This window comes from Melanaphis sacchari, unplaced genomic scaffold (assembly GCF_002803265.2).
Source record: "Melanaphis sacchari strain LSU unplaced genomic scaffold, SCAv2.0 Contig9_pilon_pilon, whole genome shotgun sequence".
Lineage (NCBI taxonomy): Eukaryota > Metazoa > Arthropoda > Insecta > Hemiptera > Aphididae > Melanaphis > Melanaphis sacchari.
The window spans coordinates 1,426,890-1,453,869 of NW_020271711.1; the positions used below are offsets into that span (position 1 = coordinate 1,426,890).

At 29.0% G+C, this 26,980-nt stretch overlaps 2 protein-coding genes and 1 pseudogene across 2 annotated transcripts; 1 reads left to right on the plus strand and 2 right to left on the minus strand.

The window, feature by feature from the left end:
* Nucleotides 1-468: 468 nt before the first annotated feature.
* LOC112603259 lies at nt 469-9,116 on the minus strand. The gene is made up of 2 exons (XM_025351758.1): nt 7,601-9,116; nt 469-1,774 (listed from the first exon to the last, which is right to left on the minus strand). The coding sequence occupies exons 1-2, from the start codon at nt 8,025-8,027 to the stop codon at nt 1,167-1,169; spliced, it is 1,035 nt and encodes a 344-aa protein (XP_025207543.1). The 5' UTR covers nt 8,028-9,116; the 3' UTR covers nt 469-1,166.
* Nucleotides 9,117-20,976: 11,860 nt separating this feature from the next.
* On the plus strand, nt 20,977-23,503 carry LOC112603277 (DNA-directed RNA polymerase II subunit RPB11-like). The gene is made up of 4 exons (XM_025351784.1): nt 20,977-21,029; nt 21,100-21,189; nt 22,038-22,215; nt 23,465-23,503. Exons 1-4 carry the CDS (start codon nt 20,977-20,979, stop codon nt 23,501-23,503), a joined length of 360 nt encoding a protein of 119 aa, XP_025207569.1.
* Nucleotides 23,504-25,410: 1,907 nt separating this feature from the next.
* LOC112603260 overlaps nt 25,411-26,980 on the minus strand; it is a 9,670-nt pseudogene continuing 8,100 nt past the window's right edge.

The window sequence follows — 26,980 nt, forward strand, 5'->3', positions numbered from 1 at the left end:
GAATATTTAATACTTACCAATAATATAAGTTATAACTCAAAATTAGCTTATTATAACATTTGATTATGAAATTAATACTTTTTTTTCTGATATATTACTAAAAAAAATTATTATGAAAAAGTATTAATGGTTTGTTTATTATTTAAATACTTAAATTTATTAATATTAATACAATTTTAATATAAAATAATTATAAAGCTAATAAATATAGTAGTAATTTATAATTTTTTCATTCTTCAATAATAATAATACAATTTTTTTATCTTTTATACATAAAAATTAAAAATTACATTGCATTATTAAAATTTTAAACACGAAATATCTTTGTTCAATGTGTAGTATAAGCTCATCGAACAAAGATGACAAACTATTAGTAAAACTTAATTTAAAATATAAAATTTTATTTTACTAAAACTTAAGTATTGCATTCATAAAATATATTAATATTAATATTAACTTAATCGATTGTAGGTACCTATTTAAAATAATAAAATATTTATTAATAATATTAATAACATACTATAATAGTCTTAGTTTCTATATTGCAGTTTATTTTTACGTACTGACTACTTATACTTATAGGAAACAGCTATTTTAATAGTCTATAATTAGTATTCAATATTAAATACTAAATATTAAGTAGCATATGTTGATAAACACAATAGTTTAAGTATTGAACAAGGCCGGGAACGTAAATAGTATGCGTGATTTCGTGAGTAAGTAGTTGAAATAATTTCAAAAAAATATTTTTTTCGTAATGATTTAATTTGAAAATTTTTTTTTACGCTCCTTTTACGTCCCTCAACGAGCTTAATCTGCGGTATTATTATATCTAAATAAAATAACTAAGTAGGTACAACCATTACAATGCACAGAATATAATATCATAAATTAATAGAAATATTATATAGGTACTTAATATATGTTTAAAATACATATATGATATACAAATTAAAAGTGGCCAGGAACCTTATGTAACAAACGTGTTGTACACACAATTGAGTAATTTCGGTATTAATTAAAATAATTCTGTAAAACATTCTAACAAACTAACATTCTAAACATTCTAAATACCGAACAGCATCTCCGAATACCGGAAAATATTTCAGTGATCAACAGTTTCCAGTATTCAGAGAGTTCCTTGTATTATAATATAATATGTTATATTATCCTAACCACTGGGGATAGATACTATTACTGGCAGTCGTAGATTCAGCACCTAGTTGATGGTTATCGCCTAGACGGTAATGATTCATTGTGGCGGCGTTGTAGTATTCCTCGCCTGCTCGATTCCAATACGCTCCGCTGCCTCCGCCACCTCCGCCACCTCCGCCGCCGTTATAATAATAATTGCCGTTGCTGTAGTTACTTATGTCGTCGTCGTCGTCGGCCAATTGCGACATTGGCGGTGGAAGACTCTTCGCATAGCTAACCGCTGGCTGCACAGGACCAGACCCGGTGTGCACATGCACGTGTATGTTTTTATCCTGCAAAGGCGGAAGTGGTTGCTGTTGGGATAAACGGTCGTAAGGATCGTGATGGTATCCCGACCAGGCCGAAATCGCAGGCATTGGTGACGCGTAGGGATTGTGAAACTTAGACAGTTTGGCCACTATACTAGACAAAGCTATGACGAGTAATATCACGCCAATCGTCACGCCCTTGAGAGCGAGCACAACCAGACCAATCAACAGCGTGGTAATCACACCCAACTTGTACATCACCGGTAACATGAACATCATTCGCCGACGTCCTACGCCAAAAGTCCGAACAACTGAAAAAAGTACAAAAACACGACAATATTGTTAGGTAGGTAATACTCATTTGCAGACATTAGGTAATATTACTTAGCTAACTACTATAACTATTTAAATTTAAAAAAAATGTAATGCTTTGTTTGAACTTGAATTGTTAAATTATCATGCTTAATAGATAATGAATGATAAAAAATATTATTTATTTATTTATTTGTTTCTAATTCGTATTCAAATCCAGAAAATTCTCAAATTGTTTTATATTTCAAATCTTTATTACATTTAAAATTTTAATATTTGAATCTTTATATTAAGGGCTTTAAAATGTTCCACTAAAATTGTTCTTGTAGAAATTTAAAAATATTTAAAATAATAAACAATTTTATTTGATAAGCGTTTTAAGTTCAAATTGCCCTTACTTTTACTCAGAGTCCTATTGGATAATATTTATAAAGGAAAATAATACTACAATTATTTTTTATTTGTTTTTGAAGGGCATTGAAAATTTTTCGAGATGTCATCCGATTTCTCCAATAGTAATTGTATATAAATATACAATACATTACACAAGTATTTATAATATTGTACTTTATGTAACAAGGTACATTCGCTTCACGAAATTATTATTAATATTACCGTTATTACCAATGTAAACAGCGGGCATGTAAATGTTGATGTCGTTAATACAATGTTTTTCTTATATAGTTAGGTATATACGATATATCTATGGATAATCATAGGTATTTATTTTTCATATTCGTTTTATATAAATCATGTTTATTTTTACAAATTATTATATTAAATTACTTTTAAATTTTTATTTAATAAATAAAAGAACCGTTTAAAATAATTAAAGTTCATTCACTATCAAGATGTCTAATATAATGAGTTACTTGTACTATTTTTTTTTTGAATACACGACTTAAATTAGTGTAATGAAGTTATAATTTATCAACTGTCATGTACGATGAAAAAGGAGACGTGTAAAGGGTGGGAGAATTTAGATCACTTTATCTTGATAAAGTTTTCGCTGCGCACAAATTGCGTCCCGAAATCCCTTATTCATAAATGAAATGCATCCCGACCATATTAAACGACTACACGAATTATGTCCCAACGTAAAAAAATTCCTTCCTACTTCACACAGACTTATGAGTGTCGATATAAAATTATGATTATCGGTAGCATAAAAATATTAATATTAATAATCGTTGTTATGCAATTAGAAGTAAGTAAAATTAAAATATGTAGGTTTAAATTATAGAATTGTAATTATTAAAATAAACTATAATAAAAAAAGTTATAAATATTAAATTAAGAGTTTAAGTTTTATTTAACAAAAATACACCAATAACACGGTCCAAACCAAACTAAAATTATTATCTGCTTTTAAGTACGTTCGTGTAGTCTTTTAAATAAAATTGGACACAATTCATGTAATAGTTTAGATAAGGCTAAACGCAAATCACGTAGTCGTTTAGATTCAGACGGATGCAATCCATGTACCTACTTATCAATTTTTTATTTCAGGACGCAGTTCGAACGTAGCTAAAATTATAGGTTGTTCACATCTATTAATTAATAGATAATTATTAAAATTAATGAAAAAAAATTTTAATTTGACAATCATTATAGGTATATATAGTCTGTAGATACTATTTGACAATTGGAAGCTGCAATGTAGTATTATTCTGAATTATAACTATGATTACTATTGAGATACCGTTCTAAAGTTAGTACCCCTCATTACTGACTTAGATATACTAGTATATATTATTTAATTACATTTTATAAATAGTTTAACAATTCTTTATTTAATTTCTTATTATTATTTATTTTGGAGGGTATTGAACCATAACGTTTCATATTTCATTGTTTAATTACATAATTAGCTTTAATTATTTGATAAAATAAGGGTAATAAATTGTAAATTGTATACATAGTATTAATACTTATGTATTATGTGTTTGAGTTCTAAAATATTTTAATTTATTATTAGTGATGAGATGATTTTGAATGACGTGGTTAAAAAAAAAAATTCTAGTTAGCGTAGTAATCATATAAATTATTTCTTTTTTAATATACACGACTATCGAACGATTAAAAACTTTTTATATTTTTAGCAAGACGATTGATAAAATCTTTAAAATTCTAAAGAACTCGCTACTCACCCAAAAACCTAATACGATTAAGAACAAATTTAGGTGTAATATTTCTATATAATGTAATTGACTATTAAAATTTCATCAAAAATAAAAATAATATATATATATTGTAAAAATAAATTATATGTATATAATACATTAAGTATAAATAAGAAATGTATTTTAGTATAATATACGTAATAAAATATATAATGTGTATATAAGAAATTTGTGATAAAAATGTAAATAACTCTGTAAATAATTATAATTATAATATGATGAAACATATAGATAATATACTAATAATGGGTTGGTAGACAATAAGTTGTAATATGTTATCTATATGCCAATTCATGGATAGTGTGAGCAAAGATATAATAATATTTTAATAAATGAACTGTATTTATCACCATATGTTTATTTTTATGTTTATTGATTACTATTTGGTCATTTTATTTTTACAGTAGATATAATTTTTACTTTTCTACGTAGTTCATTAACTCTTAAACGCATATTCGACTTCTTTACGATTTAAATATTGAAGACTAAAAATCAATTTAAGCTCTTTTCCTAGGTAATTAAACTTCTTATGTAAATTTTGAAATTTATTTCCTCTATTTATTTATACCAGTAAAAAAATATATCACGCTAAATTGTTTGATAAAAATGATCAAATATAGCAAAAAAAGAAAAATTATTTCTGGAAAAAAATAATATAAATTGAGCATTCTTACCGTATTTATTTGGACTATACAAATATTTAATACTTAGATTTGTCTTATTATTTTATATAAATTTATAATCTGTGTAACTTTCTTTTTAGTAAATAATGGATTGAATTTAATTAAAAATAAAATTAAAGACGTTTTGATATAGTATTAGAACTAATTTTTGTAAAACCCAAAAGCGCAAAACGAATTTGAGCTTTTATACCTTAGCAGCGAGGTAAAAACACAAAAATAAATTATATTATCTGATACAATATTGTACTCGTTACACTATAAATTCCATTTCAAAATCATTAATAATTAAATTAAATTATTCATTTTAATTAAATATAATATGATCTTTATATAATTCAAAAATACATTAACTGTAATGGAGTTTAGTCGAAGTTTAGTATCTTTTAAGTTTAGTAATTTAGTTATCGTATCAAATTTTATTCTAACAAATTACAGTGATATAGTTGATAACCATTTAAAACAATTATACAATATAATATATATTATATATTATATGTTTACAGTATAAAATTATATCAAATGGTATTTGACTTAATAACTATATAGATTATTATATAACTTTCGATTTATTTTTAATTGAAACATGTTGGAAATTCGAGTGAAATTTATTAAATCGTATATCAGCTGGATACCTATTATACGAGTATCAGTTGGCGTCTGCGCTATGATCGTGTGCGTTTGCGAATTATAATTCAAAAATTAACTTTATAGAAATGTAATTTATATTAACCCATATAAGTAAAGGTATGCAGTGCATTGTGTATAATAGTTTTAAGTATAGACAACAGTGAGTAATGGCAAACGGAGATATATCTTGACGATCGGTGAAACCCCAAAGTGCAAATTGTCTAATTTGTCTGATAGACCAATTTTATAATCACTTAAAGCTTAATACTATATAATTATGAGTATATGATGATATTTATAAAAAAAACTTTATTTTTGTAAAATTTATTTGCACTTATGATTTGTTAAAAAGGTATTATTTTTTTGCGCTTTTGGGTTGTATTTGTGTCATATTTTGCGCTTATAGGTTACAGCCACAAATTTTAACCCAATTATTTAAATTATCAACCAAATAAAGTGGAAAGGAAATTTTAGTTGGAAATCATAATCAATGGTTCTTAAACCCTAGGGGTATGTGGCAATATCGACGGTTTTAGTAATGGACACATACCATGAGCATAACAATTCAATTTCTAGGAACACATTTAAAAGTATATTCCTTTTTTATACTTAAGTTATCGCAACTTTTTTTCACTTGTAGTTTGTTTTATTCTCATTAAAATTAAATTTTTTTAAGAAACTATTCGAAAAAATAAAATGTTATTTGGAAAAAAATTGGAAGGGGTCCACTGTTTGAAAAAGTTTGTCATCAGGGGTCCGAGTAATTAAAAAATTTAAGAATCGCTGATACATAGCTTAGCATGACTCGTACATTATGATTATTTATTCAAATAATTATTCTTTATCATTTAAATTATAATTTATAAATACCGTGAGTCCGTGATAAAGAACAACTTACCTAACAGTCAAAAATAATTTTAATCCAAGACAATAATAATAATTAAAAAAACTAATACTAGTGTTTAATTATTAATTAAACAAGAAAACACGATGTACTAATTAGAAAGTAAACGCGTTTCTGCAAGAATAATGCTATAGCCAAGTTCACATATAAGTTGAATAAACTATTGTGCATAGTAGGTATACTTATATGGCAACACCAGAACAATGCTAAAAATTGTTGAGAAGTCGGCTAATATCATGATCCCAGGTCAAAACAACTAAACCTAGTTAAAAAAAAAATTATAGATTACGACTTGCAAAATTCTTAATTATATGTTAGAATTTATAATTTTATATATTTTTTTGTATTAAAGTACTACCTACCTACATGCTTAAATGCGGTCATTCAAAATAGTAAAATGAGGGCAATCAAATTGACAATCACAAAAAGAACATATTAGGTATCAGAAATACGTCTCAAATATATTATAAATCAAACATACCTATTGATACATTTGTTAAATTATACCTTCTATAGAAGTAGCAGGTGCTATACTAATATGTATGTTATAGTACCTTTGTCCTACACATATTAGATTATTGAAATTTTAAAAAAAAATAATAATAACTTTGAATCGTATCTATAATTTTACATATTGATAAATTAAATTTAAGAATCATATTTGTAGTGAGATAGAAACCAGATCTGAGTCATAACCATTTAAATATTTTAGATGTCAATGAACATAACTGTTTTTTTTTTATATTTTTATTATAGGATTTCTATTTATGTACAGGTTATATTATATTTCTATTTAATACATTTACGTGTTTAATATAATAAGAGCTATTTAGTACACATGTCGCTTTATAATTGATAGTTGTCACACAAGTGCATTTTTTTGTTGTCAGTAAAACTTTTTAAAAATGTTAAATAAAGTGATAAAAAGTTATTGGTGTAATTATACATATGTATTGCTTTCACATCATTAAATATTCTATTTTAAGAAATTTATAATTAAAATTTTTTTTTTATGTTTATTTTCTGTGAATTCTATTCCTATATAAAAATAATTATTGATCTCTTTAGAAAAAAAAAAAAAATTGTAATTTATATTTTGAGATTTGTTTCGTTTTGTTTTACAATATAAATTATTTATAGTTACAAGAAAAATATGTAGGTAAAGTGCAAACTATCGCATACATGTATAGTGTGGATTATATTTTGAGGATTTTTGCTCACGAAATACATATATTTGATAATAAGAAATAAGTAGGTATACGAAGTATTTATATAGATAATATTACTTAATAATATCAGTCTGCGTCAAGTTGATATACCTTATACGTGCAATACGACTACGATAATTTTAAAATTAGTTGCGATTTTAACGGACACTGCCAGTGTACCTACAACAACGATTTATAAAGATATAAATATCATATTTACCGGAACCTTGCGAATCTCCCGCGCGCCGAGTTATGCCGAATACGTATTGCCGCTGCTCCCGATCCTTGAACACCTTTAAATCCAGTCCTGGGGCTATAGCATCGCGCCACGACAGCTGATGGTTGTCGAAAACAGCGTCCGCTTGGGCCACGAGGTCGTCGGGCAGAGACCCCGGAGTCGCCGTCAATCCGTCTCGGGCACGGCTATCGAAGTCCACTGTTTCCAGCCACAAGTCGCCCGCCAGCCGACGGTCGCGCGTCGATTCGCGTACGCGACTCAGCGCGCGCGAGATGACCGAGCGCAGCCCCAACGGTGTCGGCGGCCCCGCGGTTGCACGGTCGTCATTCCGGTTAGCCGTGGGCCGGACGTCCGCAGCATCGCAACATCCCAGGACCAACGGCACGATCCAAAACCCGGTCCACCGCATGGCGATCACTGGCCGTCGCCGGAGTCTCGGCGCATAGCGGTGCAGGCGCACTGCGCAGTATACGCGGACACGGTCGTGTACCGGACGCCGGTGGATTTGATCACGGCGATTGGCGGCGGTTCGGCAAAGCGAAAAGTGAAGGAAATCGAAATCGAAACGATGTGATAATATTCGGATAACGTAAAGTTTGGGACACTTATATACGACCGGAAATTCAACGCTCGGACGATGAGAGAAGACGCGCACTGCTGCGGCGCGCGACTTGCTGCGGACGGACCTCCGTGGACTGCTGTAACACGTCTGCCGGCTTTTCGGCACTCGTCACTGCGTATTATTACTATTATTATTATTATTATTATTTATCGCACACACGTCTCGTCGTATAAGTAATAGACGGTCGATTACAATAATGATTCACCACCGCGTGTTTACCGGGTCATCGCCGTCCGGACGACGTGCAGCGTATACATTCACTCGAATAATATCACTTTCGCGCACGTATATATTATTATTATTATTATTATTGTTATGAACGACAAACGACAATGGCGGAGACGACAATCGCATACGAGTGTCCGCCTCGAGCGCGTGCGTATTTACGTACGAGCGGACGTGTACGATTGCCGGGCGCGTACGTTTGTAGTGCGCACATACGTATCTACATACGTATACATACCGATGATGATGGTTATCCGTCAACGCGCGGCCATTCGTCTTCGGCCCACATAAATTGATTTTTTGTCGTCGTCGGTTTTTTTTCTCTCTTTTTTTTTTTTTTTTTTTTATCCTCCTTGTGTGTTATTAAATGCGCGGCGCGTTCACGTACGCGCGCGAATCGAACGTCAATACGAATGTCGCGATATAACTGTACTCGGCGCGCGTGTGCGACCAGTCCGCCCGCGACGGCCTGCACGTCGTCGTACCCCGTCCCGATGGCGCGCCGTTCGATTCTCCGCGTGTCGCCACTGCGGCCGGCGGTCACTGCGATATCGTTACTTATTATCGTCGTTACGTTAACGTGTGCCTACAACACGCGTATAGGTACGACGTTCGTCCGCGTGTGCGTGTGTGCTCCCCTGCCTAGCCCAACAGAATGTGTGCCGGCGGCCCGCGAGTGGTGTCTTCCACCCGCCACCGCAGCGCCGGTCGGCGGAGATATTTAATAATTATTGTTCCGCGCGCGCACGCTTCCTCTTATACACAAATACATACATACATACATATATATATATTTTGTTTAATATGACTTCTATGTCTACGCTACTTGCTCGTTCAAGTAAACGTATTTATATTATATATATATATATATGTGTGTGTGTGTGTGTGTGTGTGATACTTTGAGTGCCGAGTGTGCGTTGGCCGGCCGCGCGTCGTTACGATCGTTCGGATTCCTTTGGATCACGACCTGCGCGTGTACGCGAGAGCCGCGTACAGTAATATTATTATGTATAATATAATTCAGTACACGATTAAACATTGTTATTATTATCTTCTTCGTTTCGCTTTACGTGGTAGGTACACGCTGGTCTAGAATTATAATAATTAATACTTGTGTCGGGTGGACTGCCCTAGGTATATACGTTTTTTGAACAACCAGTTTCTGTCCCACCCCCACCGCCGTACACGCGATGACGAGCAGTACACCTTGCGCGTACCGCTCCTTGTCGGACTTCCTATTTTATGATATTTTTATTATGTACCCGTGTATGATACACACGCCTATACGCACGTACACGTGCACGCGTGAAACATCCGAGATCCATTTTACCGGGCACACGATTTGGTGGTCCGATATAGTGGCCGTCGTGTTAATAACAAACCTAATTATGCTTCAAATCCGGTTTTACGGTTTGTCGTCGGCAGCGGGTCAAGCTATCGGCGTGTACGACCGTGAAGTAGGTAGTACCGTATAACTTGGTCGAGTGTGTTAACGACGTATCTATCCGTACGTGAAATTTCGACAATTCATACGGTCGAGTAGGTGTATAAACTTACCAAAATATGACGACTGAAAACGATTTGTAGCAATGAATCTGACGGTTTCAGGAGTTAACATTTGCCCGCCCCCGGCAAAAGTCTATATGTCGTACACTACGTCTATTTTAAAAAATGGCTTTTACTTAGTGGTCTAATGATTATTGATTCATATTAATGTCATTTCAATATAGTTAGTCTCTAGTATTATACCTATAATAATGTGTGTTTTAATGCACAATTTTTAAAATATCTTCTATTTACATTGTCTATTTGTTTTTAAATACTAAATTTATTTTTCTTTTACGACTTTAGCATACTTTTAAATTTTAACTTTCTGACATTGTATTTCTTTATTTGCAATATTGTCGGTCAAACTTCACGAATTTTATGAGTATACAGATATAGTTTGGTCTGTTTAGAACCCACTCTTAATTACAGATTTCTTTTTTATCGCTTTAATACAACCGAGTTTACAATATATGTAGTCTTCGTTTAAAAACAATAGTTTATAATTTTTATAATGTATTGTTATAGTGTTATACTATAAATATGTATGTTACATTATAAATATCTCTTAATTCATATCGCTTTATAATCATCATATATTTTAGCTTTCGTAAATGGTAATTATTGTCTGTGGGTTAGCGAAATATTATGGTTTTTGTTGGATTTTTAAATAAATGCGTTTAAACGAGTTAATAGCGTAAAACGTAAATAAAAGTACCTAGTAAGCGTTAAACATCGTAGATCATTAAGTAGGTATACCAGATTATAAACATAGTTGGCGTTTAAAAAAATGAACATCATTACAGTAGTACAGTACACATTAGTACTGTAGATATGTATGTACCTATGAAGATATGCGGTAGACCATATTTATTATTTATGAGTAGTATATATCATACATTTTCGTACAGCGTACACCAAAACCAAATTGGCAAGAAATACATTTTGGATGAAATGTTCAAACTAAATATAATAATGTTTATGTTTCAGTACCTTTATACCTAATGTTCAAACCGTTTTAAAGATAACTTTTTCATAAAACATTATATATATATAAGTTACCGGAAAAGATGATAATCAGTTATTGTCGTCTATCGACAATGGCTATAGTTGACAACGACAATGTCTGATTTAGCAAGGAGTTGTCATAAATGACTAGTAATTGACGTTAATTCGTTAAAAAAAAGAGTAAAGATGCTAAATATTACAATAATATTAAAATAATAAATAAATTAATAATTATTTATTATTATTTATTACAGCAAGGTAAACTACTATGACATTTAGAATTACATAATTTTGTAGAAGCACGACAAGCACACCTATTAGTTGTACATTGTGTTTTACAGTTACATCTCGTAAAACTTAATGATCGAGCAATGCTGTTAAAGACAGCTGATTGATAAAAATAACATCATATACTTACATAATGTCACGTACACTTCTTTTTTTCGGCCGTGGATAGCATTATTTTGAACTTATTCTTTAAGATTGAAAAACAAAATTATTGTAATTGCGTTTTTTTTTTCAATTAATAATGAAATTGTGTTGTCAAATTTTAATTGCATTTTATTTAAATCCATTTTTGAAAATATTAAATAAACATTTTTCTTAAACATTGCACAAACACCACTGTTTTCATGAGCTGTTTCGATACGATACGATATATAGAGTTCGATACACAATAATCAATTATTATGAGCAATAACAATTAAATATTGAGAAGTCAATAACATGAAATCAAGTTAAGATTATCTATAGTTTGTTCCATCAGTCCCGTGTCAATTTACAACATTGCCTAAATTAATACGGAATTCTAGATACAACTAACATCATCAGTAATTGTCAATAATGACTAGGAAATGAAAATTCTAGATTATCATCTTTATATATATATATACATATACTATACAGCATAATCAACACATGCTATAGCCTATAATGTATAATATAGGACATATAGGTATTATTATGCAAACATATATAGGTATTAAATAATGAATACAAGTGTTATTAAATATCATTGTTTATTCATTATTCAGTAAATATATTCCTATAGGTATAAATATATTACACTAATAGATAATATAAGCTGAAGTTTAATCTAAATTAAAATTTACATAGTGAATAATTTATATTACCAAACATTATAATATGTTAAAATTCAAAAAGATGACTAAAATACTTTAAATTTAAATAATTTTGTACACTGTAAAATTGTATTGATGTAAATACTAATTAGAGAATACGATTACTAAAATAGTATGAAATGTAGAATATTAGGTATAACATCAACTAAAAAAAAAAAAGAAGGAGGAGGTAAGTAACAGGCAAACCCTTTGCTGTGCATAGATGCCGGGAGTACATCTTCATTAATTCACTCTAATGTTTGTTTTTGTAATTTATAATAAATCATTGCATAGGTTCCTACAAAAAACAATTCTGGACAAAGATTTATGTGTATATAATATCCGTTTGCATAAATTACAAAGTATATTTAATGATTTATGTATACTATTCGTATTACAATAATAATTAGTGACATAGCAAGTTGCATTAATTTTGACCAAAAACATTTTATTTTTTAAATATTTAATTCTGTTTATAAAGCTTTAAATGTTTCAAGTGTCTAGAATTATATTTTTAAGATTTTTAAGCTTCATTAAAAAATACTTAAGCTAAATAAAAAAAAATCATATTATTTTTAAATATTAAAATTCTAAAGATCTTATTTAATATTTTCAAGCTTTTTAATCAAGCTATAATATTTAAAATGAAAACTAAAAAAATTATTTCAAATGTATACTTTGAAAATTAGTCCAAATATTTTGAAAATGGTATTGCGTATTAAAAATTATAATTTAAATAACAGTAGATTGCATCAAGTTTCTTCAATTAATTTTGTTTGAGTTATAAAAAAAAAAAAACTAAAACAAATAATTTACATATAAGCATATCTAATTTTGGCAAATTTTAAAATTCCAGGCATTTAAAAATAATATATTTAGTTATTTTTTATTATACATTTTATAAAAAATATTTAAATGGAACCTTAATACCCTTAATTTTTTAGACCTTAGATATTATATTTAAAAATAGTATACATTTTAAATAAAATTGAAAATTTCGTAATTTTTATGAATTTTGTAAAAAATGTTAACTTTTAAAATAATTTAATGAAACATATTGTAACTATGTATACTTAATAATTTTCAATTAATATATGAACAACTAATGAAGAACCTATAATATTAAAGTTTCAATTTTTTTTTTCAATGCAAAAACTGCATTATACATAAATCGAAAAATAACTAAATAAGTCTTAAATTCAAAATAGATACCTATAAACAGCATAAAAAAATATTACAAGATAACATTACTAATCCTTACAGAATTGTATAGTTTTGTTAGTTCCGGTTATTTTAGAAATGACATAATGGAAATTGTTATTTTCGACCCTCTCCCCTAATACCATGTAGATACCATTAAATACTACTGGCCTACTAGAAACTATTCACAATTTTATTGCTCTAAAAGGTATGAAAAAAAAAACAAATTTTGCGAGCATATAATTAATTTAGAATTGCATTATATTCATTTAATAGTTAATTCAAAATCAAAGTATTTTTTAGATTCATTTTATTTTTTATTTTTTAAAAACACAATTGAATAAGTTTGGTCTTTATCTCTGATTTTTGAATAAAAAAATATATAATAATAGATATATTAATCTTTTATAAAACGTGTAAAATTGAAAAAATACTTAGGAACATAATTAAATGCGTTGATGTGGCCAATACATAGCCATCATCAAAAATATTTTCTGCGTAATTTCATTTTTTACTGACCCAAACACATACATATTTATATAATATATAAAGACACTAATACTATTGTATAGTATAAACTTAATTTAAAAATTTGGTAGATTGTCAACTCCTTGATATGAATATTAAATTTAATATTTTTTACTTAAATGAGTTGTAGTTGAAATCAGAAAAACATCTGTAAAACGATTCCTTATAAAGTTTGGCAATTAAGATTTTAAGATTAGATGTCACTGTTTCAGTTACATGTTTATAATAAACAATTTTCTTACATACAAGACAACCTAATATTACCAGTTACCTAATCAGTAATCACTGCACAGTAGACAGCATTCACTAACTACCTACTCATCTTTTAAAATCAGTTTCATACATATAACTATATATGGGTAATATAAGAAATGTTTCAATGGAAAAATAAATTCTAGCTTAAAAATTTCTCTGTCGTTTATTTATAGTAAAACTCATGATGATTTTTATAAAAGATATTACAAAATTTTATAAACATTCATGTAAAATAGGTCTACTATATTTTAATAAATAAAGTAAACATATGATAATTATGATTAGTAATGGCTACATTATATGTTCCAAAAATAAAAAAAATCTAATAAAATTTAAAATTATGAAAATATTTATTGAATATGCTATAAAATCAATTATTAACAGTCTATAAAATCTTTACGGACTTTGTTAAAAATAATTGGTACCTATACCTAAATAAAATAAATATAAACAATATTTTGATACATATCTATTTTCAAAATAACATTTAAACTTTTAAAAGTTCTGTTTCTGAACAGCCTCCTTCCTTATACCATTTCATCATTGTGTTAACATTCTACAATACTAAATTTGCTGCTTATTGTGCCTATTACATTACAGACTGTAAATGTTTCTATTTTAATAAAAAAGTATATAATATGCTTATAAGATACTAATGTGGTAGTACAATGCGTAATACTTTAACAGGAATATTAATAAAATATTGATCTGTGCTATCAGAAGAAAAATCAACTTTTGATTGAAAGATGAAATATCATAAATTATACTACATTATATTTTTGAAATTAATAGAATTGTATTTTGTTATTTTAGTTTTTAAATTTATTATTTATGTATGCTGCAGTATGTATATTTATGTGCATTGTTTTACTGATTCTATTGTAAGTTGAAGAAATGTGAACAAAAATAACTTTATAATTAAAGATGTTCAACTTATATTGTCTATTATGATTAATTTATTATGAGTAAGTGAGTATTGTAAAATCTTAATATCCTTAAACCATAAATTGTATAATGTCTGTATTAGTATATTGCCATTTTGTCAAAAAATTTAAAAAAAAATCAAATATAACTTTGCTGTAGATATTGACGATTTCGAGTGTACGTCGTCATTGAGTAAGCCACTTAAATAAATATGTTAAATGGTAATTCTATGAACTATAAATGGTTATAGAAACATTTCTAAACAGAAATGATGTCAACCTCTATTTCTAAAGCTATTTAATAATTTATTTATATTTTACTAGTCAACTAATTTTATTGAAAGTTTTGATTGGTGAACCTTCGCTAAATCGCTTCGAATAATTTGTAAGTTATATTTATTTTTTTTTATTTTATTGTAATTCATAGTAAATTTACTTCAGAATTTTTATCTACGGGGAAAATAACTTCTCATATATTATGGCACGTTATATGAATAGGAACGTGGTACATAAATTTAAAGTTCAAATAGTTTCAATGTTATCAGAAATTTAATAACTATTTGAATTTTTTTTTAATTATTATAAAAATATATTAAGGTTAATTAAATTAAATTGATAATTTTATACAAGATTCCGAATAAGTTATTTTTATAACAAAATGTAAAGCAATTTATTAATGTCATTATACGTATGCAATTTTCACGTATATTATTATATTTTAACATATAATTGGAATTTAAAAAATATTTAGATTAATATTAAGGACATTAAGGTATTGCTTACCTATACCACAAACTTATAAATTCGATTTTTTAGCAAAGAATAGTAAAATAAATTAATATAATAATAATATTTATAAATAATAATACATATTTAGTTATAATAATATGTAGGCTGACAGATCGTCTTCACTAAGAATTATGATTTTTATATAAAGAGTCATCATTGAACTCAATTTTACCGCATTCATTGTAGTGACCTACTCAATGACAAAATACACTCAATAGTCAACACCTACTGTACAGTAGAGTGGTTACCCACTGTTCGCTTTTTATATTTTAAAATTTCACTATGTATAAGTAATTACAATATTATGTACCTAATAGCAAAACGTTTCAATAATATTTTTCGATTATCTACTACATAATAACTAGAGATTGAATTTATATGCACAAAAATCCTCAAAATATGATTCTAAAAATGTTATAATATGCTTAAAAATATACATTGATTGTTAAATATGCATTAAAAATTGAATCGAAAATATTTTATTTAAAACTATGTAAAAAATAAGTAGTTATTAGTTAATTAGGTAAGTATTAAAAAGGTTTTTAAAGTATAAAAAGGTATTTTGTTATCTTTACTATTTAACATTCTTTATCTTTAGCCTATAAAATAAAAACAAAAATTGATCTATATATTAATATAATATATTATGTTGCAAAGGAGTACGTCATATTATTTTTGGAAATAATGACAGGTCGTAAATTTTATCGATAATATATGGCTGTAAACGTGAAAATACGACGAAAAACAAATATACCTATGTGCTTTAAATAATAAATATTCACTATAAAACTAGAAATATGCATTTAATAAGTAAAACCGTTGAAATATACAAAATATGCAAAATACAATTAGTATTATTTTAATAAGAATCATATAAATTGAGGGCAATTCTCACCAGATTTCAAAAAGCTTATTTCAATACATATAAATCCGGTCTCTAATAATAACTAAAAGCGCAAATGGAAAATTTATTTTCTTAGAAAACTCATTTTTATTTTATTTATAGTTAAGAAATTACCTACATTTAAAATATATGGTATTTGATTAGTTTTATACAATGAGGAAAGAACAACATAAAAAAAAATCCGTCTCATTGTATTTAGATTAACGCTATTTACACGATAACTCATAAATCTGTATTATGGTGTTCTATTTTTTTTCATTTACGTCATAAATATTTATGTTTTGAGTCAGCAGCGGTAGCGATAATGACACAGGTCATACGCTCTGTGAACAACATTGACAAGACGAGTGTATTGATGAATAACCGCTAGAGGGCGTTAATAAAGCCAGTTACAAGAAAAATGTTCTTTATTTCTAGTAGACATAAGTTATTTAATAAATTATATATCATGTCTCCTAGTTCGCAATAAATGCTTACCGGGAAGATAATTCATATCCAGATTTAACTATAAACGATTGGAATCCAATAATTCATAAGGTCTACAGTATTTGGATACTTACTGGACCAAAATAATATTCAACAATAGATTTTTTAATCGAGTTTTTAGTGTTTACTATGATAGCTCAACTATACAATGTAATTTTTAAGAGTAAACGTCAATCACTTCATTGATCCATTTTAACATTATATAAATACACACAAAATAAATAATAATTAAAATACAGTATAGTTATTGTATTGATAAGTGTTTAAGTATGACCAAGTACGTGCTACGGTTGTCCTTAAACAAAATTCACCCTGAATTATTTGTTTTTATTATTTTTAAGCGGCTGCTAATATAAGTGTATCTATTTCCCTCTTATTCTTCAATCATGTTTTTATTTTAATCTTACTAATTAAATACGTAACAAGCTATTTCATAATGATATTAATAGATTATAAAATTTCAACCACAAATCTAATAGATATAATTTTTAATGAATTTTATTTTTTAATTTTATTATCACTACCTATTTATTTTCCCCTCGCTCTCTCGTTCTCTCAGTATACTTTTAATTCACAGAATATGGACATACATACTTCAACTAAGCGATTGAAGTTTTAATTTTAACAACAAAATTAGACAATTAAACAAAAAATAATGATTTAGCCTCTATCAATTTTAATTGTTTTTATTCAAATAAAAAAATATTGACAGTAGATATGTACAATTTTCGTTATTACGCGCTATATTATTTTCTTTGCACAGTAAAAAATTTTAAATAATTCAAATAATTTTAATCCGTTTATAATATAAATATATTATATAATACGTAAATTAATTATTTATCTAATATGTTTATTACCTCAGTCATGCAGAATTCTTTGGTATTTGTGGTATTATCTTCTAAATTAAAAATAGTAATAATATATAGATATAATTAATCTAAATTTAAAATATTTAGATACCACTTGGATTATATTAGAACTAATAAAAAGTTATGAGGTATATATTATATATTAATTAAAATACTGCTCTCTTTTAACCAATTTATTTTTTATCTATCTAGTGCGTTATCTTTGCCCATTGTTATTTACATAATTTCACTTAAATACTATCATCGTTTATACGTGTTATTTATCTTCAATTTTCTGCAACACTGTTTGAATCCCGACCAAGCTATAACATTATGTTCACTGGTAGTTTAATTGGCATCCTAAAGAATCTAGAACTAGAAATGTGACTAAAAAACAAGAGCAAAGTTTGATTTAATGTAAATCACTTTGCAATTTTAAAACACTCAATTTTGGGTAACTAAAAAACAGTATTGGTATGTTAACAAAAAAAATCAACTACCAAAATGTTTAAAAAAAACAACTTTGTGTAATGAACTAGTTTCTTTGACAAAAAAAATTACTCATTTAAAACCAAAGTTCCCCCCTTCCCTCATAAGTTATATACAAATAACTCTCTAAGGCATTCGCCAATGCTATTTTTATCAGGATACAGGCTAGTCATGTTTAGGTTAAATACTATACTTTTCAGAATCAGCTTTAATTTGTCAAATAGGCAGCAGTGAATTAAAAATATTTTACCTTCATCCGATGTTCTTATCTTAATTTTATTCTTTGGAAAATATTTCACCATTAACATATTACTTCATGCAAAAATACTAGTATTCACTAATGCACTTATACAATTACTGGAAGATTTAGATTGATTGGTGTTAATCCAAGTTGAGAGCTAACTGAGACTGAATGCATCAAATTATCTTTACAGAAAAATATAATGCTCCTTTTGAAATCGATAGAAAATAAATCAGTATTTATATTTGCACTCAAAGTATGTAGAATAAAATGAAAGAAGGTACAAACAAAGATTATTTTCCAAAATGCAGTAGTTTTTGACTTTTGATGAAATTGAAATCTATCAAGATACAAAATCCAATTTTGAACATTACTTATTTTATTTTATTATCTAGTTTTAGAAATATCTTGAAAATTAAAACATTAATAAATTTGCTTTGGTTCAAAATCCATTCAATTCATTACACCATCAAAGTTAATTTTTACCTAAGAAGAAAGTCCTACTGAATTGTCTTCTAACTATAGTTTGTAAACTAAATTCACCAGAATGGAATAGACTAGTTATTTTTTATTTAGGGAACACTGAATTTTTCGGTGGATTAAATTGAAATAAATCGAATTTTTTTACAAACTAGTGGTATATTAATACACATTTATAGATAAATTCCAGAATTTTTATCAATTGGTATGCGTATGTGCAATAAAAATGAACACCATATTCGGATAGGCCAAATTTTTTTAAAGTAATTTTGATGTATTAATTATGGTTCTAAATTGACTGAATAAAAGCCATTTCCGTTTTAATAAATAAGTACATTTTTACGATTCATTTAAGTGTATAAAATCTTTATAATTATTTATTATTGGTTAATTTTTGAATGTTTTAACGTACTTTTTTTATTTATTTTTTTTTATTTGTGTTTCACAAATCAATTAATACATTTTAACAATTAAACCAAAATATATATAATTATTATAAAATAAATATTTACATAAAAATATTAGATAATGGTGAAATAACATACTAACGAGTAATTGTTGAGGAATTTCAGTTTCTACAAACTATTAAGGTTTTCGAAAAATAAGAGATTGAGAATCACAGATATCAACTTAAAACAGAAAAAAAGTAGATATAAGTGCTATAAGTGAATTACATCCTGAAACCGATATTTGAGACATAAAAAACTAATTATACAAATTATAACAAAGTAGGAAATGTACAGATGTACATAATATAAACAAAATTCATATAAAAATGTAAAAGAATATTGACTAACAACAAGGGTTGTGATTAGAATACTGTGCGGCTACTAATATTTTCCATGAATTTTGAACCACAGTCAAACGACAAAGTCATTTATGATCTTAAAAATGTATTTTATTTTATTACTCCGACTTTTAGAGACTTTTTCTATTTTCAAAAGGAGTTTCAAAATTATACTTTTACGCTCTGAGATTATCTTTTATAGAAGAGTTCACAATCCCAATTTTCTCACCCCGACTTTCATAATTAACTGTATTACATTTTAGATAAAAACTGGCTAGTTCCTATTTATTATTATACAATGTTAACCTAGTCTGATTAACATATTCACTGACAACAATTTTTAGTAATCATAGAAAACAAATGGATTGCATTTTTTGTAAAAATAATTAAATTAGTATACACATAACAAAGTCTGACAGTGGTGGCGAATTTGTTGCTATATTATAACAATATTGTACGAACTTTAAAGTGATGCTTTAAATCATGAAAAGTAATCCACAGTGATAAAACTGTTTACCTATTGAAATCATCCCTAATCGTATTTGGATACGGTTAAAAGAAAGTTCTATAGCGAACTACAATAATATACTACGTCACAACGTTGGACGTTTTATTGTGTATTGATCAGTCCATTTTCACTACACCTTCTCACCCAGAATCTCACCCTATCCGCCACCCTCACTGTATCCCCTCTCAACTTCGGGACGCTGCAATGGTAGCGCCACATACGACGATCAATTTTTCGTACGCTGTTTATGCTCTTACGTTAACCAATGAAACTATTCAATAGATATATTTTTACTGTACGCCAGAGAGCATCTATCTCTTGCATTCTTAAGGTTTTCAGCAATAGCACCAGTCACGATCAAATTAAATCTAAGCGTTCCAGAAGTAAACAGTAAATATGAACTCGCCACCAACATTTGAATCATTTTTATTGTTTGACGGGGAAAAAAAGTGAGTTTACTAGAATTATTTATTTACATAGCCATTTGGTATCGGATAATAATATTCATTTTTATTTTAGAATTGTCAGAGAATTGGATACAAAAGTTGTGAATGCAGAAATATTCACTATAAACAAAGAAGATCACACATTGGGAAACATGATCAGAAAGTAAGTGATACGACTGACATTAATCATTCACCATTATTAATGAATTTATGAGTTAATAGTGATATACAACGATATCGAAATACGATATCGATATGACTAAACTATCGAATATTTTATCGATAGCGACGTCGAAAATCAATACCAATTCGTTGCAATTTGAAATTTCTTTTTCCTATTTATATAAGTTTTGACAGTGAATCTATGTCAAAGAATGATTAAACACTAACGATAAGCAATACGATAAGGCCCCCACAATAAACGTTAGGTATATAGCTTTGGCAGTTGGATTTTGGCTTTTAAATAGATAGTAATGGTATGCAGTATTAAATAAGAAATAAGTTAATTGTCGCGATTGTATGTCTGTTATTGCAAACAGTGTAAAACTACTTATTTAAAATCACATTTGCAAACCTATGGTAGATGAAAAGTAAATAATGTCCCTGTAATTTTAATTCAATATTTAATTATTGTTTATAATAATAAAATATAAATTTTTTTTTTAATATAAGGAATATCAATTCCAAAAAAAAAAAAGAAAAAAAAATAACGGTCAATACATTTTATAATTAGTATTGTATTCAGTATTGTTTTTACTTTTTCAGTTTTATAAATTATATCGATATATCGTTTTTCAATATCGCGATATGCTATCGATATATCGTTTTTCAATATCGCGATACGCTATTGATAATATATTGTTTTTCAATATCGCGATATGCTATCGATATATATTGTTTTTCAATATCGCGATATGCTATCGATATAAATGAACCGATATCGATAACTGAAAATATATCGTTGCACATCACTATGGGTTAATAATAATATATTTTTATTTTATTGATTAGCCAACTGCTTAAAGACCCTAATGTACTATTTGCCGGGTATAAACAACCACATCCTTTGGAACATAAATTTGAAATTCGTGTACAAACAAAAAGCTCTGAGTATACACCTCGAGATGCTTTAACCAACTCTTTAGCTGATCTTTTGGCTGAACTTTCGCTGCTTGAAGAACGTTTCAAGGTAATAACTGTTGATATAATTTTGTTATTAATATACTATGAATATATATTGAATTTAAGCACTTAACTTCTTTTTTCTAGTTTATATCAAAAATTAAATATTAAAATAATCATTTTTGTAGATACCGTACATGATAATCAGTTTTATGTTTGATTTAACTTATTTATTAAACTTGAAACATTCATGATTGTATTATCGGTGTGAATAGATTGGGTCTAGCATTTTTTGGGTGATGAGTAAAGACAAAAAAATATAATTAGGTTTTAATCAACGATCATCAATAGTATTCTGAACTAAGTGCACTAAAATTGTAATAAAATATACACCATTTAAAATACCAAATAATGTTCTAAATCTAAAATATGCAATTTATTTCTTGGATTAATTATTACTAAAAAAATGTATGATAAAATTAAATTTAAAGTTTTATTATTATAAAAAGTATATTTATTTTTGTTATTAATCAAGAAAACGCTGCCTTCGTATACATCATCTAAATCTTATTAACATACAACATAGCAAATATGTGATAAGTAAAGTCAATTGTGTATTGTTAGCTAAAATATTAATATTAGCCTTTTTTCAATATTTTGATTTTTCAGTTATCTAGTTTAAATTTATAAGCATTTTTAATTTGTAATATTTACAATACTCATATATTGCTTAAAAATTAAAATATCGAAATAAGCTAATGCTTAAGTACGTATAATGTTCTTACTTTCAATTTTGATGATAGGTCAATTTTCTCCGATATCAAAGCTAATAAGAAGAACACAATTGGCTTTACTGAACGCAAATTTGCTACTTATGTAATAATTACTCGATGCTTGTAAAACGATGACAAATGCGGGTACTGCATTCTCTTAATAGATCCCAGATAACATATTAATTTAAAATATTTAAAATTATTCAATTATAATTTAAAAAAATACTTTAAAGTAAGCATCTAAAATGATAAGGTATTGAATTAAAATTAAAATATGCACTTATATTTTCGACAATTGCTAAAGATGCTTTTTCTGTAAAATACGAAATAGGTATGTTACAAAATCCATAATTATTTTACCATTTCACAAAATAAAATTATATTTTATCATTAATATTTTATAACTAAACCTTATATGAATATGCATAATATTAAATTCACAAATTCTAATTATATATATAATATATATATATATATATTATTGTTATTATATGTTTTAATTACGTGTATTTAAATTTTTTAAATTTTTTTGTTTTGTTTTAGGATGCTATAAGACAGAAAAAATATGAAAGTTCCGATTAAAGATCAATATTGATGTTTATAATTTCTAACAAAAACATTTGTACCTAGTAGGTAGTACTTACTTATTAAATTATCAATTGCTGATAAAAACTGTGTGTCTTTTAGTTTTTTATCCGTTTTCCAATTTCTACTACAGGTATTGGATCTACTTGAACATATTATCGGCATATAGTAAATTTTTAGTAATTTAAAATAAATCAATAAATGGTTTAACATTCCTACTCAAAATTTTATTTCATACACTAGTTAGCTAGAATAGTGTTAAGTTAGATTGGGGTACATTAGATAATTATTTTCCATCAAAAAATGCAATCACCTGCAGTTTGCTAGGAGTATGTCCATTTAATATTGCTTCTTTTGTTATTTCAGAAATTTGAAATTTCAAGCTAAGTTAACTTAACAGTTTCTACGCGATACGTCAACACTTGTAGAGTTGAAAATATTCAATTAATAATTATTAAATAGTTAACGTACCAAGACTACCGAATTTTGTAATCTATGTAAATAATAAACATGTAGAATGGCATGGCATGGTAGAGTACTGACAGTACTGTAGTGTAAATTCAGCAAAAGCTATGAAATAACTATAGAGTAATAATAGCATATTTCTGCAAAAAAATAAAAACGTGAAAATCACCAGGTTTGAACTTCCTTCCAATCGACCACATACCACCAATACATAAACACTATACATGTTCATTACACCCATGTTAAATATTGTATTTTTACAATAACTAGAAAAAAAAAAATGGTATTCCTTTAATCGGTGAGTTCAAGGTAAATTTCTACCTTCAAACCCCTCTCTCTTACAACCTATATAAAAAAAAAAAAATAATCAATATTATTTATATATTTTGAAGGAATATGTGTTGTATAATTGTACTATATAAAATAAAAACTATTGATAGATTTATTTAAATTATTTTTACGTAAGTTTTGAATTTAACAAAGATATTTGTTATTTATTAAGTTGCAATAATTGATGAAAATAAAGAACCTCTTTTTATAAATGAAGAATTGGATCACCTAATTAATCTTAAAATAAAATATAAATATTATCAAAAACCGATAAGTATAAAAAAAGTATTGCTGGAAATAACTTTAGAATAACTAAACAATGAATTCAAAAGTTTAAGATTGTATTTTATCAGTGCTAGGGAAATTAGTTTTTTTGGTAACTAAATAATATTTGTTACAATATACCTTTTAAATTTGTAATTCAATTATTCTCAAATTACATTTTATTATTTGATTAAGTTATGTACTTTTGATTAAAAAAAAAGGAACTTTAATTCAATTAAAATTATTTTTTATTTTCAAAAATATCACTAGAGCTTAATAATTGTATTTTCAATACATTCAAAATTTGTTTAAGAATAACTATATACCTAATTATTTAATACATTTTATTCTTTGTTTTTTAATGTATTTTAAAAAACAATGCATTTTCAAAATAACTACTTATTAAATATAAAAAATTTTGTTAATAAAAATAGCTATTACATATGATATACTAATAAATCTATTACATTATCAATTATTTCTTAAATCTTATTAAAAAAATATAAATAGTAAACATCAATTCAATAATTGTATTTATTGCAAAAAAAATAGTTTAAATAACGTATAAATTATTTACAATAAAATATAATCATTTATCATCAAATTACTTCAAAACTAAGTTTATAACTGGTTAATAAGGTTAAGTTATTTTCCAACAGTGAATTTGAACGTAAGTAAAAACTATAATTAATTATTCTATCGATAAGACGTAGTACACTAGTAATAAAAATGAATAAATAATAAAAGTGTGTTCTAGTTTCTAGTCTATAAGTAATATTTAAATATATATACTAATAAAAAAGTGATATTGTAATTTTTTTCATTTATATTTTCGTACTCTTTCTTGATAACGTTTATTTCAATATTTTATAATATTCTTTATTCTATATTGATAGTTTTTACTGAGGAAATTCTACGATTTTCCCAAGAACGGTCTGAATTTCGGCGATAATCTCGATTGTCTGCAGCCGAGTGTTTTGGTTACAAATGTACAACACACATTTCCAAAATAAGTTCGTTTTTTGTGTAAAAAGAAATTAACGAGTACCTACTAATTAACCCTACCGGTCAGTCGTACGTACATATACGCAAACACATCATTGCGCGGCGATCGCATTATGATGACGTCTCACTCGTACTGTATGATACCAATAGACGGGGGACACAACATCGTGACCGCGGTCGGGACGACCGCTGCGGTTTCGGTAGTGGCACTTCCGCTGCAGTTATAATACTTCGTCCGGAACGACAGTGTCGGCGAGGCGACCGTCGTTTTATCGCTCAAAGGCCGCGAGGCCGGCGGTCGCCGACGGCCGCCGCCCTGCTTCGTCGTTCGGCCCGACGGCGTCGACGTTTCACGCTTGCGGTGCGGCGGTCGCGCCACGGCGGTGCGCGCCAAATCGCTTCTCGGCGTGGCGGCCAACAGCAGCCTGGCCACGGCTTTGCGGAAATCGCCCACCCGGCGCTCGGTGTCCCGAACCCTGCACAAGGCGTTCACGCGGTGCTCTTGGACGGCGCGCAAGCACGACGCGACCACGTCGTGAACGGCCGCGCCGCGACGCTGGCGAGCGCGGGCCGCCGTCGGCGGTCTCGACCCCGGTCAGCGTCCCCGCGGGCCCGGCGCGCCCGCCTTGTCCAATCGGGCGAAGCAGCTCGAGCAAAGCTCGCTCCAGACCGTCCCGCGATTTCGGTGACCGGCGACGAACCGTACCGCAGCGGAGCTCTCTTGCCGACCTTTCGTCGCGCAGTCGCCACAGCAGTCTGCGCAACGCGACCTTTCGCGACTACCTCGCCGTGGCCGCGTCCATCGAACGCCGTATCGGTCCCAAGTACTCTCGGCGGCCGCCACCGTGCGCTGCGGCTTGAGCAACACTTCGGCCTGCGGACGTCTTTCCTCCCCGCCGCCGCGCTGCTGCCCCGTCTCCGGCAGTGTTGCTCGTCCGCCCGCCTTGTCGTCGCCTGCACGCAGCTCCGCGATCCTCGCACACTGCTCCTGCGCTGACGCGGAGCTTGTCCACACCTGTGTACCGGTTCGGCGTCGTCCAGCACGTCCGACGACGGCCGTCGTCGCCAGACCGGCACTGCAGGCCGCCCGCCGACGTTTCCGCATGTATCCGAACATCAGCTGGTTGCAACGACCGGGACGTCCGGAGCGATTCGCGCGGTACTGCGTGCGAGGTCGCCATCGCGAAGAACCGCCGTCCTTTGGCGGCCCCGAGCCGGCGTCGCGCCCCCGTCCCGGCCGCCGGCGTCGGCGGCGGCGACGGCAGCCGCGGACTCGCGGCGTCAACACGTCCACCACGAAACCGCGGTACTGGCCGTGAAGCTGCTGCCACCTGGCGTCCAGCCGGTACGCGCGCACCGTGCTGGCCGTCCGCCGCGCGCTCAGCTCGTTCTCCGCGCGGTCGTGCGCCG

Coding starts and splice junctions, on each gene's coding strand:
- LOC112603259 (XM_025351758.1), bottom strand. CDS start 8,027: ATGCGGTGGACCGGGTTTTGGATCGTGCCGTTGGTCCTGGGATGTTGC. Junction 1,775..7,600: donor GGGAGATTCGCAAGGTTCCG/GTAAATATGATA, acceptor TACTTTTTTCAG/TTGTTCGGACTTTTGGCGTA.
- LOC112603277 (XM_025351784.1), top strand. CDS start 20,977: ATGAACTCGCCACCAACATTTGAATCATTTTTATTGTTTGACGGGGAA. Junction 21,190..22,037: donor TTGGGAAACATGATCAGAAA/GTAAGTGATACG, acceptor TTTATTGATTAG/CCAACTGCTTAAAGACCCTA. Junction 22,216..23,464: donor TGCTTGAAGAACGTTTCAAG/GTAATAACTGTT, acceptor GTTTTGTTTTAG/GATGCTATAAGACAGAAAAA.